Source organism: Aulonocara sp. 'chitande type north' Nkhata Bay, linkage group LG12 (genome assembly GCF_057382095.1).
Source record: "Aulonocara sp. 'chitande type north' Nkhata Bay isolate Kocher_YH1m ecotype deep benthic linkage group LG12, A_spYH_male_GT1.1, whole genome shotgun sequence".
Taxonomy (NCBI): Eukaryota; Metazoa; Chordata; class Actinopteri; order Cichliformes; family Cichlidae; genus Aulonocara; species Aulonocara sp. 'chitande type north' Nkhata Bay.
This window is the reverse complement of record NC_141355.1, coordinates 30565924-30579469: the sequence shown is the minus strand read 5'-3', so window position 1 is coordinate 30579469 and position 13546 is coordinate 30565924. Positions and strand designations below refer to the sequence as shown.

General features: G+C 37.4%; 1 protein-coding gene across 2 annotated transcripts in view; it reads right to left on the bottom strand.

The window, feature by feature from the left end:
• The window catches only part of tmem8b (transmembrane protein 8B), a 34956-nt gene that overhangs the window by 11271 nt on the left and 10139 nt on the right, over positions 1 to 13546 (bottom strand). For both annotated transcript variants that reach the window (XM_086315062.1, XM_086315063.1), the window contains exons 6-9: positions 9570 to 9952; positions 3563 to 3659; positions 3248 to 3371; positions 666 to 808 (exon numbers count right to left, since the gene is read on the bottom strand). In XM_086315062.1, coding sequence (XP_086171188.1) covers positions 666 to 808; positions 3248 to 3371; positions 3563 to 3659; positions 9570 to 9952 — 747 coding nt within the window. The remainder of the gene's footprint in view (positions 1 to 665; positions 809 to 3247; positions 3372 to 3562; positions 3660 to 9569; positions 9953 to 13546) is intronic.

Here is a 13546-nt window from a genome sequence, read left to right as displayed (position 1 = left end):
TTGTTTAGTTTCATAAGCTCATCTTTTATTGAAAAGCTGTTGGTAATTAAGACTGTGTTTTATTGTCTTATCAAAATGCCTTATATTAGAAGATTAATACCAGGCCACTGAATGAGTCACTGAAAAGTGGCACATACAATTTAATTGCAGAATTGTCAGCTCAATTTTGGAAAATGACCTGTGCCATCCCACCTGGCTCGCTCTCATTTTCTTGTCACTCCGCATGATGTATTTTCCAACAAATTAGGAATTATTTGCAGCAGTGATGACCTATTTTCTCAAAGAAAAGTTCTGTCTTATCTTTCATATGCGAAAGAATCTTTTGACAGACAAGTGTAATTATACATTCAGGGTTGCACTTGCTTGCTGTTTATTAATTACTAATTAATTACTGATAAATATTTAAGGAGGTTGTTAAATATATACAGTACTAATTATTTTTCCCTTACATAAAACAACTTCCGCTCTTTTATTAATAACTGCATGACTTAGATATTAAAACAGAATCAAAAAAGACTTTACCGGACCACCTCGTTTCAATTTAATTGACAGTGTGCACTACAAGTTCAAATAAATAAACAAGGATTTAACAAAGCTGTCCATTTAAGCTGGAAAAAGTAAGACACTGTGATGGACTGCAATAGATTTTTAAAGTAAAATGTTACCTGCTTTGCATTCACATGCAGCATAAAGGTAATTGTTGGTGCGCAGAAGCTTGCACTGTCCATACGTCCCACAGTCATTGATGCACGGAGTCAGGTATGCACGCATATAAACCTCTGCAGTTACATTGCTGCATTGCTCAAATCTGGAAAAGGCAAAAATATATGATTGCAGGTGATGCCTTCACTGTTTTTCATCTGCATAATGATTTTTGTTTATGGCCAAATGTGTCAGATCTATAGACTGCATAGCTGTGCACACTTTTTAGCATTCCAAATTAAGCTGGTAAACATTATACTTACTAAATACAAATATAACAGCATTGTTATTGTGAACATGTTATCAGCTGACATTCACATATCACTCCAAGCTCTTTTAGAGCTTTGTCTCACAAAGCCGCTCAGGCGCCTGCAGGGTTTTGTCTAGTTTTCTTGTGTCCTCCAGAAGCCCTCATCACCACAAAACACTGGAGATCAAAAGGTTGTTTCGGCATTGCTAGATGTCAGACAACTTCATTCTATTAGGCCTCGGAAATCTCCAGCTTTATAACGCAATTACAAAACTAATTTTCTGTAAATTATGTCTATTCCACCAAGGGTTCTAGTTTAACCGTCATTAATTATTTTGAATAGATAACTCAGCTGTAATTTCTCACAAAACTCTAAGTCTACAGGTGACTGCATATTCACAGACAGAGGTTACTTACTTAATTTGCTCATCTTTAACACTACAAAAACAAAAACTGCTAATCAATCAGTTAAAGAGAATAAAACTTCAAATATGTTTCTTTATGTGTTTCTGCAACATTTTATTTATTTTGTTTTTATTTAGTTGTATACATCAGCTTAACTGTATATTTGAAGGGCACCTGTCATTTACCATCTAATGACACCTGATTGGTTTAGTATATGCAAATGCGTGGAAATCTAGCACATAACACTCTGATCTTTGTCTGCATTTTCATACATCAGCTAAGTGTTCGTGTGAGGATGAGTCCACGTCCCACACCATCTGTTATTATCTGTTATTCAAATTCAATTGGAACTCCCAAGTGGGACGGGAAAAATCTGCTTAATTTCATTCTGTTCACATTTTTGTGCCATAAAGGCTTCGCCAGAACAGCTCAATCTGCTGAATTGCTAATACTTACGAACTCGTATATAACATTACAACAACAAAACTTAATGAAAACATTCGCTCTAACTTCTCTCTCTGACATGATTCGCACCGACTTTAAATAACCCTCAGAGAAAAATACTTTACTTCTTGAATTCACAAGTTAAGTAACATAAACTACATAAACATGGAGAGAAAAACAGAAAGAGAGGGACACTGGTGTGGCCTTTGCAGTAGGCCAAAGCCTTATTGGTACCTACAAAGTAAACTATTAATATCCAAATACCACTACCAATAAAACAGCGTTGCAATAGCATTTTTTTTAAAAAGCTTTTTGCAAACTTTTCTTGGACCCCTTGAATTAAAACTGGATGTGTGCATTTCGATTACAACTTGATTGTTTGATTTAAAATTCACTATGACGTGTGCAAAAAAAACATTTCTTAATTGGTAAGTGTGAAAATATGGATAAACCTCAAAATCTACCCCTCCTTTATGTCATATGCTTGGTGTGCACCATACACACATTTATGAAGCCAGTGCCAAATCAGTCTGCTGGGTGACAGATGGCAGAGGATGTGGTTCAATGAGGGAGGCTTCGTCATTCAAACAGAAAGCATGGTGTCTTCATTATGGCAATGAATTATTTATTTTGGTAAACAAACTAGTGATTGTGTTATGCTGACAAATTCAGAAGATATGAATGTCCTATTTTGCAATTGTCTTTGTGTAATTGACAGCAAATATTGTCTCGTAGAGGTTGCTGTGGAGCATTGGGACCTGGCCGAAGAACTGATTATGAGAATGTCATAAATTTATGTCAAAATGTATGACGTTCAGCTTGTTTTGTTGAATTCCTGCTTGTAAAAGATGTTTTTGAGACTTTCTAGGTTGAGCACTCAGGAGATTATAGTTTACACAATTTTAAAGAATAGTTTAAAGAAGGCATAGCTATAAGGATTCTTACCATTGGACCCAATTTATCAAGCCTTTTTGCCAAGTTTTTCAACCTCCTGTTTGACAGGAGGTTCATATTTAGTGTATAACCATAAAAGCAAGTATCATAATTTTAACAGAGCAAATATTAATTTCCAAAACTGAAATAATGTCTCTTTATAGGCATAAAAACACATACTAAAACTTGGTTTAATTCAGCGGTCCCCAACCTTTTTTGCGCCACGGACTTAACGATAAAAACGATTAAAAAAAAAAAAAAACAATAAAAACGATAAAAACGATAAAACCCCTGAAAACCAGAAATTTCACACCCTGGGGGTTGGGGACCGCTGGTTTAATTGATATATATTTAGGATAAGATGAGATGAGAAAGTTACAGCAGTTACAACACTATATGTAAAGCACAGATAATATATAGCAAATATGGAGACTGGTATGAAGCTCTATAAAATAGAATACATAACCAACAAACAGGTAAAGTTCTCAAGGGAAGCAGTGCTTTCTGTCTTACCCATGTTCAGTAGCACACAGAGAGCGCAGACTGAGGTACCAGGTGCCTGTTTGTGGGTAGGGAATCCTCAGCTTGGTGATATTAGTGGAGGTGTTCACAGAGAGGAAAAACCCTGCCACTGATTCTGAAGAAAAAGGTAACACAATAAAACACAGTCCAAGCTGTGACAGAGAAGGTTCATAACTAGATAAGCTTTGCGCATACAAGGCAAAAATATCGATTACTTGTGCTGTTCTCACAATTCTACTAATAAACTTGCTTAGATTCAAAATCACACACTATGTGGCTGTTTTGTTTAAGCAAAATTTGGCATACCTGATTCACATTTCAGTGATGTGTTTTCGCGTAAGAAAAGTGGCATCCCGTGGTTGAGGCAGCCAAACACTGTGAGATTAGCTCCTTTCAGCGTAGACTGCAGGAAAAACACATAATCAAACGTCATTCATCCGTCCAACCATCAACCATCTGCTGCTATCATTCTGGTGAGCTAACACTGTTCATGATTACCTTTAGGTCTATTTTCTGCACAGCCACGAGATAGTAAACTTTAAAACTAACAAATCAAGTAAAGTGCTCTCTCTCTGTCTGCCAGAGGCACCTACAGTAAGTGAAGATGTTGGCAGTTTATCGCCTTGAAGCATCAATTATACATTAACATGCTCATGCATTGAAAGAAATCCAGGAGAATTATTCAAGCGTCGGGAACTGCATATGCTTATACAAATTGGTTCATTCTGCAGAGAGGTGAAGGGAGGCCACAGCTGTCCAAATTGGTCTATTGGTAGACAATAAATAGCAGCAAACTGGATGTGTCAATTTGCACTCAAGCACCAAACTTGACACTTTATTAGTTTTAAAATGCCCCTCCATTATTTACCCAGTCTCCATCTTTTGTTTCTGTGTGTGTGGGTGGGTACAGCGATGGGTCAGTTACTAAACCACAAAGTATGCTAAAAATCAGAAGACTTTCTGACGAAAACTTTACATTCAGAAATTCACCACATTATATACATTTGTGGGATAACTTTAGACAATTATTTCTTAAATACATAAGATTTCTATCACCCTCTTAGCAAAAAATGGGCATAATGTATATATAGGGAGTTGGCAAAGTTGTTGATTAATGCAATGACTAACAAACACTTTGCCAGGTGCTGAGATTTCAGGCTTCCTAAACTCACCATCTGGCCTCTATTCTCTTGGTGGGAAGACTAAATCACCCCCAGTGGCATTTTGAGAGAGCCCCACACCCTCCCCCTCCTTCATCCTGGCTCTCCTCTACAGTTTGAGGATAAAGGATTAAGCAACAAATATCAAAGTGGCTCACCAGATGCAAACACGGGGAGAGCAAAGCAGGCAAGAGCCACCCCAAAGCCAGATAATATGATTCTAATTGGCAGGTCAAAGAGCTCCATCAAAGTAGAGATGTTTGTAGTCAATGTAGCTAGATGGCAAGGTTGGTGTGCCAATTGACCAGTCAAGCACTATTAGAGGGATTATTATAAAAGTACAAGTATGTACACATTAATTTTTTTGTGATTTCTTTCCTCTGACTTTTTCTTTTGTAACAAAGGTTTATCCAGCCATTCATGTCAGCAAAGGATGATTCCTGGTGAATCTTATTCGATAATCTTCTCCCTTGCTCTTAAACACCACTAAATGGTTAAATTTATACTTTTACTGTGATGTATACCCTGTGATAAACTGGCAACTTGTCCAGGCTGTACCCCCACCTCTCACCCTGTGACAGCTGGAATAGGATCTCCCCCTCACCCTGACTTGAGGATGGACTGATGGAAGGATAGATGGATAAGCAAAAAGTTCGGTATAGTCTGATACCTTAATGAGGACACATTTCAGTGACACTGATTTCCTAACTTTTCATTCAGAACAACAAAGCTGTCGGCTGTTCTTGTACACTAGAAAGCTCCACAAAGCTCAGTGTAAAAGTCAAAAGAGACATATTTTTTAATTGAGCAAAATGAGAGTGTGTGAAGCGTTAATGATGCAAAGGAAATAACAGAAAACATACTTTAATTATTAGACATTTGTTTTTTAATTAGGGCAATTAAGATAGAGGAATTAAAATAAATAAATAAACATCCATATTACTTTATTATTATTTTAAGCATGTATGGGAAATTACGGCATCACAAACCAAAAAAAAAAAGACATACTAGAGGTAACTGTAAATTCTTAGCATCTTGAACTGTTGTGATTACAGTCCCAGTCTTTTCTCAAAGTTAACTTTTTTGGAATTCACTCTTAAAAAACAAGTTACCAATCTTAACTTCCTTTTTTGCTGGCCTCATATGCATTCCTGAGCATCTGTTGATTCAGTAATACTGCAGTATTAAAGCGGTTTAAACTGACAGAATCGTGAGGTTTTGCACTGTCACACAAAATATACTTTGTCAAGGTTTAGCGAGGATTCAACTGTATGCTGTCGCATATGAAATAACAAATCCCACTATGGAGTGCTCGACCTACCCCAGCCTGCAATTCAAGCTGCTATGAAAATTGTTACAGGGTTAAAGCTTACATGAAGCCAAAATGTGACGATGTCCATCCTGTTTTTGGTGTATTTACTCAAAATAACATGACAGACACATGTGTGTAAATTATTTGCAAGTTAAAAAAGCACATCTATAATATAAGTGCACCCAACCTGGTTAGCCAAGAAAGCTAAAGATGTTCAAAAATCAATGGAGCATGTGTAGCTTGTTTTCATTTTTTAGAAATTATATCCCCTTTTAAAATATAAAAAACTATAAGACTATTTCAGAATCAATGTACTTTTTAAATATGATTTATTATTCCACCAGTAATGAATCTCAGTGATTCATTTATTCATTTCATTATCTGCCCATAAACATCCTGGTTCCCCAGGAAACACATGCAATTAAGGAAGAAAGATTATCTCAAGATACAGAGATGTGATATATGTGATCACTCTCAAATCTATCATCCAAACCGTTCATGCACTCGAAACAACGATATTCCCTTGCTTCTTTGATATTTTACTGATAACTTTTGAGGCTCATTCTGTCTCTCAAATCTGTCTGAAATAATTTCCCTTCAGCGTGGATGCTGGCTTTCTCAGCACACTGCATCATTTCTGTCCAGAACCCAGAATTTCTAAAAGGATTTCAATCACTTCTTAAAATAGCTTTAGCTGTCAGGGCATTATGTGATGTGTTGTTAATAATATTCTATTCTTGTTCTGCTTTAAGAACACATTCATGTCTGGAATTCTAATGTTGATTTTGTATGTTTTTTTTATTTACTGGCTTTACTCGTAAAGCCTTTTGTAATATGATTGTGAGCATTGCTATATTAATCATGTTTAATGTTAGGATTTATATGCCCGATCCATTATGCAGATGTTAGTTATGATTGGTGAATGTGAGTGGCAGACCCATAATTCAATCAGGGGTGCTATCTACCAGCAAAGTAAGGCTCAAGGTTAAAGACTGAAGAAAACTACTGTGGAAAATCTTTAAAAGGATCACTTCGACAGCCCTGATGCATCAACTCTGATTGCTAAAATAGAGGAGAAAAAAAAGGTTTGATGAATGCCAGTTTGTCTATGTTGTATACTGACATGTTTTTGCTTTGCTGAGTTTAATAGAAGTTATGCTGATGACATGTGCCAGGCAGTAGATAATGCCAACTGATGCAAGAACATGGACAAGCTGTCATGTGCTGTATATACTGCCTCCATATTCCAGTGCCCAAAATAATTAAACCAAACTCCAATCTCTGTGATGGGTTTTAATTTTAATCAATAATATATCTGCTATCTGGATATCTTTTAAAGCACATGTTTCAGCCTCTGACCACATGAATGCTGCTTAGCAAAAGCAACAGAAGTTTTATTAGTTTGGGGGGTTTTTTTGTAATTTATTTATTGGTATCAATCCAAGTTTATTATTTTAAATAAAAGATACACGTAGTGCACAATTAAGATGTGAAAAATATTACATTTCTTTAGATTCATTATTTATTGTGCATATGTTTAATTATATATTTATGAAGATTTTTAAAATGATTGTTTTAATCAATATTTATTTTAGCATTCAATTTCACACCTCTCCTGTGTGATAATGACAGATGGTGTTGCACAACTCTGCCATAAAAGCGCCTAGTTTTCACTGGCTGATTAAAAATATGAAAATAAATGGCCGTGGAAATACTGGATGTGAACATAAACTTACAAATAGAAAAATGAACATAAGAAATTAATATAGTTTTAAAAAAACATATTTATTGTTTGTCCCTGGCTGTTTAGCTATTAGGACCTAGTATAATATGTAAGCATTATTTTTCATGTATCACACTTATTTATTTTTTAATCTACTCCCCCAAACACTTTTATGCTGCCAAAACAGTTTATTACTGTGACAAAAGTACTAGTGCATAAGGGTTAGCCAAAGCATTCATGAATATGCGCTCATTACACTGTTTCTAATTTCTTTTCTGCGTGAGCCTTACCAAAGGTAAACTTAAACTGATCAACTGCCAGGTGAGGCATCAGTGGGAATAAAAGCCATATGCATTCCTTTCACACTTTTGCACAGAGAGTGATGCAAGGCAGACAAGCAGGTCCAGCTATTATCTCCTAAAGCCCTGCAAATCTGCCAGAGTCCCCCACAGGCAGCGGCTGACTGGATTCTGCGCCTGTGACAAGCAAGTGACAGATCATCGCCGAGGGGGTTAAATCTGTTCATAGAATAATATAGCATGACAGTCTCTCTGAAGAATACATCTAACGGCTCATACAACTATCACACCAACCAGGTTTCATCCCAGCATACTGTCTTTGTGACATCTGCAGTGCGCACCCAGTTAAAATTAACCAACAGCACACACTTGGGAGTATACCGGGGTGTTGAATGGAGGGTGAAAGGGGTCAGGGAAAACACTTTGCTACTGCAAAGATAGCACCGATAAATACAAAGAGAGGTTCTGCTGCAAGATAAAGGACAGATACAGTAAACAGGTGAAAATGGGCACACCATGGAGAAAGCCAAGGGGCTCACGTAGCCTTTGTGGGTGGTGACAGCAGCCACAGCAATCCCAAACTCCATTGATACACTGTTAAATGAATTACCGTCAATTATTTTCATTTCCTTTAAAAATTTTCTCTGACAATCTTGGAAAGAAGGCTGTTTGCTTTCTTACCGGGGGTTAGATGAGAAGATCGATCATTAATTTCATCTGTGTGTGCGTGTGTTCAGTAGAGATGATGGATGTGTAGTCTGGCTTATTATAAAGTCTTGAAGCGGTGAGAAACAGTATATAAGCTGCATTTGGACAATTTCAAACCTGTGAGGACAGGATTGTACGGGGGGGAGGGGGCACTACACATAGGGTTTACTTTCATTTATGATTAATCTGACATTAATTTCCTCATTAATTGACTTATCTTGTCTATTAAACCTAGAGCGTAATAGATTTAGTGTTAAATTCAAGTCTGCTGCTGCAAATGCTCTTTTTCATCTTTTTTAATGTCTGACATTTCCTACTGTTTATATCTTTTGTGCTAAATCACTGGTACTGTGGGCAACAAATTTCATTTACCAGTATTTTTACTCTATCTTTAAATGTGGGGAGATAGACCCGATATTTTAAGCAATACTTCCCAAACTGTCAGGATGTTCCTTAGAAGTAAACAATCAAAGCTATCTGTTAGTGTTTTGTGCTTCATCTTGTTGCTGTCTCAACACTGGCTGGCTTTCTCTCCATTAGAAGTAAAATGTTTAAAAGTCCATCTGCCAGCCTGTAGCTCTCCAGTTTCTGGCTCCCTGTAGACCTCCAGAGCCAATGCAGGTGCATTCCTAATGCCATTACTATCTGAAGGACAGATCAACACAGACATATTAAATCCTGCTTGGCTGATTTTTGCATTTTGTTTGCTCTCAATTAGAGACATATGCCACAAGCCCAAACACTGGCGCCTGTTTCATTGTGAACTTTTTCAGTTCCCACAGCAAAGTCTATGACCATACGTGCATCCATATTTAGCAGGCGCGCTCAGCCAGGCACTTTGTGAGCCCAGTTATTCACCCTTGCTAGCTGCTGATTTTCTCCTCTATGACTGTTGCAAATTTACTTTTCTGATAACAATCTGATCCCTGCACAGGATACAGCAAGCGAAGGGTGAGAGTGGTGCCAGAGCACTGTCCAGCATCTTGGGCCAAATCCCTTCCTTGGACCAGGATGATAATACTGATTTGATGAGCTAACAGTGCCTCGCAATTTTACAAATACTGCGAGAAATTATGAAAGAAACAATAGTTGTATCATCTGTAAACCTCACCATGTTGAGTTTGAGCTCCATGTTTAGGACTCCTCCACTGTCTAAAACGGGCATTAGGTTGACGGCGAACACGGCTGCCCTGTCCGGTGGAATCGATATATTTGGACCGAAGAAGACGTAGAAGTGCACAGAAAAAGTGTCCAGCTCATTGCGCAGAGTAGGACGGATCGGCCAGCACTTGTTAGTGTCTGCAGTCGGTGCAAGGTAAATGATGCTGTCTTCTGAGGTGTGCAGGTGACTGCTGTTCTGGGACAGGCTTGGCAGGGCTGCCATTAACAGTGTATCAGATAAGGAGAAACCCATCGCTGTTCCAAAAGACTGAGGCATGTTCATCGAGGAGCTGGGTTGTGCTTGGTCTTTCAACAAACTGGGTTTGGAGCAATCTGTTCAGGAAAAAAAAAGTCAAAACAATGCTGTTATTTAATTTGCACTTATATGCACTATAAGCAACAGAGTCTCTATAAATGTTTGAGCTGGAGCTCTGTGTTTTAGATCCGTGCTTACAGGCAGTGTTTATTGTTTGCTATTGTTCCTCAATATCATTTATTCTCTCTCTGCTCTCTTGTGACCCCCGACTGATCACCAAGGCAGCCGCCCACCCTGCTGTTAAAAACTCTGTCTGTTAGAAGGTGTTTTTTTTTCTCACAGAAAGCATTTCATTAATGGGGATTAATGGGTTTTCTTTAAGGTCTTGACATATATGTAAAGCACCCAGAGTAAACCATGTTGTTGTTTGGCACTATATTAATGGAACTGAAACCTAATTATTTAGTTCAGCTGGCTTCCAGAACATATACAACAAGATTCAGTGCTGTGGATTGCCTCTAACTTGATTGTAGACTGTATGTTTTCCACCAACACATAGAAAATCAATGCAAAATGGTCACTGATGTCGAATGGCAAAGTATCATCCAATACCAACAGTCCCCAAGGGGAAAGGATTTCAAAGGCTTTTTAGCTCAACCTCGTTTGCATATTATTGTCTCGAAAGGGTTTGAAGTATTTTGATGTCCGTACAGGCAGGTGGAGAACGCCTAAAAATACTGAATACTGCAGCTGCAGGTAACATTTGTGTAAAATCTGTAAAGCCTCGTAGACGGAGGACAAAGATGGAGCACTTGAAGAATCCTGAAAAAAATCTATAGAAAAATCTATAGAAGAAGAGGCAAATGTCACCCATCTGTCTCAAAAAGAGCCAACCAGTAATTAAACCAGAAGACATGTTAACCAATCACATCATACACAATACAGATCATGATACGTTCGGCTGTGTGGTGGCAGACATATTAACTTATTTCTGTGATGATATAGATAAGTCCACCTTTTGTTTTTCTTGGCTTTCTGTATCTAAGATGTGTATTCGCATTGTATTTATTCAGTCCTGAAATCGAGTAGGTTTTTAAATTAAGCTGTAAACCTTCCATATTGATGTATATTTAGGTCTTGGTGACCACTACAATTAAAGTAAAAGTCTCTTATTAAAGTCTCTTTTCATTCATTTAGATGGGCAGTTGCTCTTATCCAACAAAAATGGCTGCTGAGAGGCAAGACTAAATGTATATACACAATAAGCACTGTACTGTATTTGTGTGGGCGGCTTTCCCCCCTTTGATTTAGAGCATAACACATGAACCCTGTTCAGTTGTCTGCTGAGGACAGAAAAGCTGCAGTGATGAAATGCTTTATAAACAGCAACAATAAATAATAAAGTGCAACCTAGTTTTATCACACTTTGTATTACTAGCGACCGTGACACCTGTAAATTGGACCAAATTCAACTATGGGCACATATTTCTGAGACAGCTCATAACAACAATAACCAATAACAGAAAGAAAGGTGAGGACTCCAGATGGTCTCCTCCCTCAACCTGAGCTGTTCTCCAATTTAAATCCACAAAAGGTCAAGTAAGATCTGCCTGGCAGACAGGAGGAGAGACAGAGTGTGAATAATTAGTGTCTGTGTTGCCATAGTAACAAAGTGCACTGTACAGTGCCGAGCAAAGGGAGGGGATCGCTACATGGAAGTGGACGTCCCACAGATTTGTGAGCTATCCCCATTGAGGGAGCATAAAGAGTATCTCGGTTCTCCACAACCCAAAAACAGCATGTAGCACTTAAGGATGGTATCATTTGCCTCTTAGCAATCCTGCACGAATCACCTCAGTTTGGGTCCCAGTCTTTTCTTGAAGAAGCCTCTTGATGATCTGACTGTGTCTGGCATCCCTTATCCCATCAAACATAAACTGTCAGATGCATGAGCATTTTGGACAGTCTTTGAAAAACATTTTCTGATTTGTGCTTAGATAAGAGTAGAACAGCCAAGATTTAGTCTTTTATGTGCATCTGAAAGCCATAATCCTCTATACTTTGACTGCATACCTTTGAATACTTGATATGGCATGCTGCAGAGATCCACTCTGAGCTTTTGTTTGGCCTAATTTATGAGGTAAACCACCCAAGCTTGGTCTTTTAAAGCAGCAGGAAGAAAAATAAATAAAATTGCAGACAAACTGCTCATGGATAAACACCGCAATTTATCTGCAGATAATAAGAAAAAAGAGAAATCCAACAGATAAACATCTAGTAAAGCAGTAAAATACTTTAATTGGCAAAATTGGTAAAATAGTTTAATTCAAAAACCTCACAGTGTGAAAAACCTTCAGTTCATTTATAGATCTCCAAATCACAATCACAACAGGCGCTGAATATGCCGTGTCATTAAACATTAAAGGGTCATTTAAATCAATCTATAACACTAATGCACAAAGATGTCTTCACTTTAAAATGTAAATGTAAATTTAAACAGAATACATTTTTTATTTATTAATTTTAAATCTCCATATCTATAAAGGTCAAATCATGAAATTTAGGCAAAACAGAAGGTAAGGGGTTTGTTTTTTTGTTTTTGTTTTTAAATCAGCATCTCAATTTTTAGTTTAATCTAACTCAATATTTTTTATGTCATTTACAGCGCACTTTTTTTATTCTTTGCAATTGCTTTTCCAGCACTTGTCCAATTAAACACAATAGATAAACCAGGTTATTAAATATAAAACTAATATTGGTTTGCAATATTTTACTTTCATAAGTTTAAAATCCAGATAAAAAATACAGCTTAATGATGAAATTCTCTAAAAGAAGAAAGAATATATGTGTTTTGTTATAACCATTTTATAAATTTTTTGATCTTTTAATATCTAAATTAATATAATGACAGACATTAAAGACTTTATTCAAATTTAGATGGAAATAATTTATCATTGATGAATGTACTGAATCTGAAACCGAGGAGGAACTATGTTACACCTGTGCATGTTCCCTCTTAAGTGGACCTGAAAAAGGTATAACAGGAACAACTACTCTGTCTGCAGCTGTCTGTGTCTCCATTCACAGCAGAGCACCATCCCCATCTTCAGATGCTTCATTAGAGCTGCTTTTGTAGTCCTTTCTGCCATCTGTTGTCTTTACTTAAAAGCATGTTCAACTGGGCTGAAATCAGGGGAATGTTACGGCTATTTAAGAACATTACATTTCTTTGTTTTTAGAAGCTCTTGGGTTAGTTTGCAGTATGTTCTGAGTCAATATCCCTCTGTGGATCACTTCAGTTTTGCAGCATTTGACTGAATCCCATGAAAAAACAAAACAAAGGCTATATGACTATACACTTCAGAATTTGCTCGACTACTTCTCATCATCAAAATACTGCACTGACCCAGTTCCACTGGTACCCATGCATGCCTATGCCATCAAATTGGCTCTACCATACTTGACAGATGATGCGGCATGCTTTGATCATAAGCGCTCCCTTTCCTTCTCCATACTCTTCTCCTGCCATCACTCCGCTAGTAGTGGTAAATGGCCTGTATTTATATAGCGCTTTACTAGTCCCTAAGGACCCCAAAGCGCTTTACATATCCAGTCATCCACCCATTCACACACACATTCACACACTGGTGATGGCAAGCTACATTGTAGCC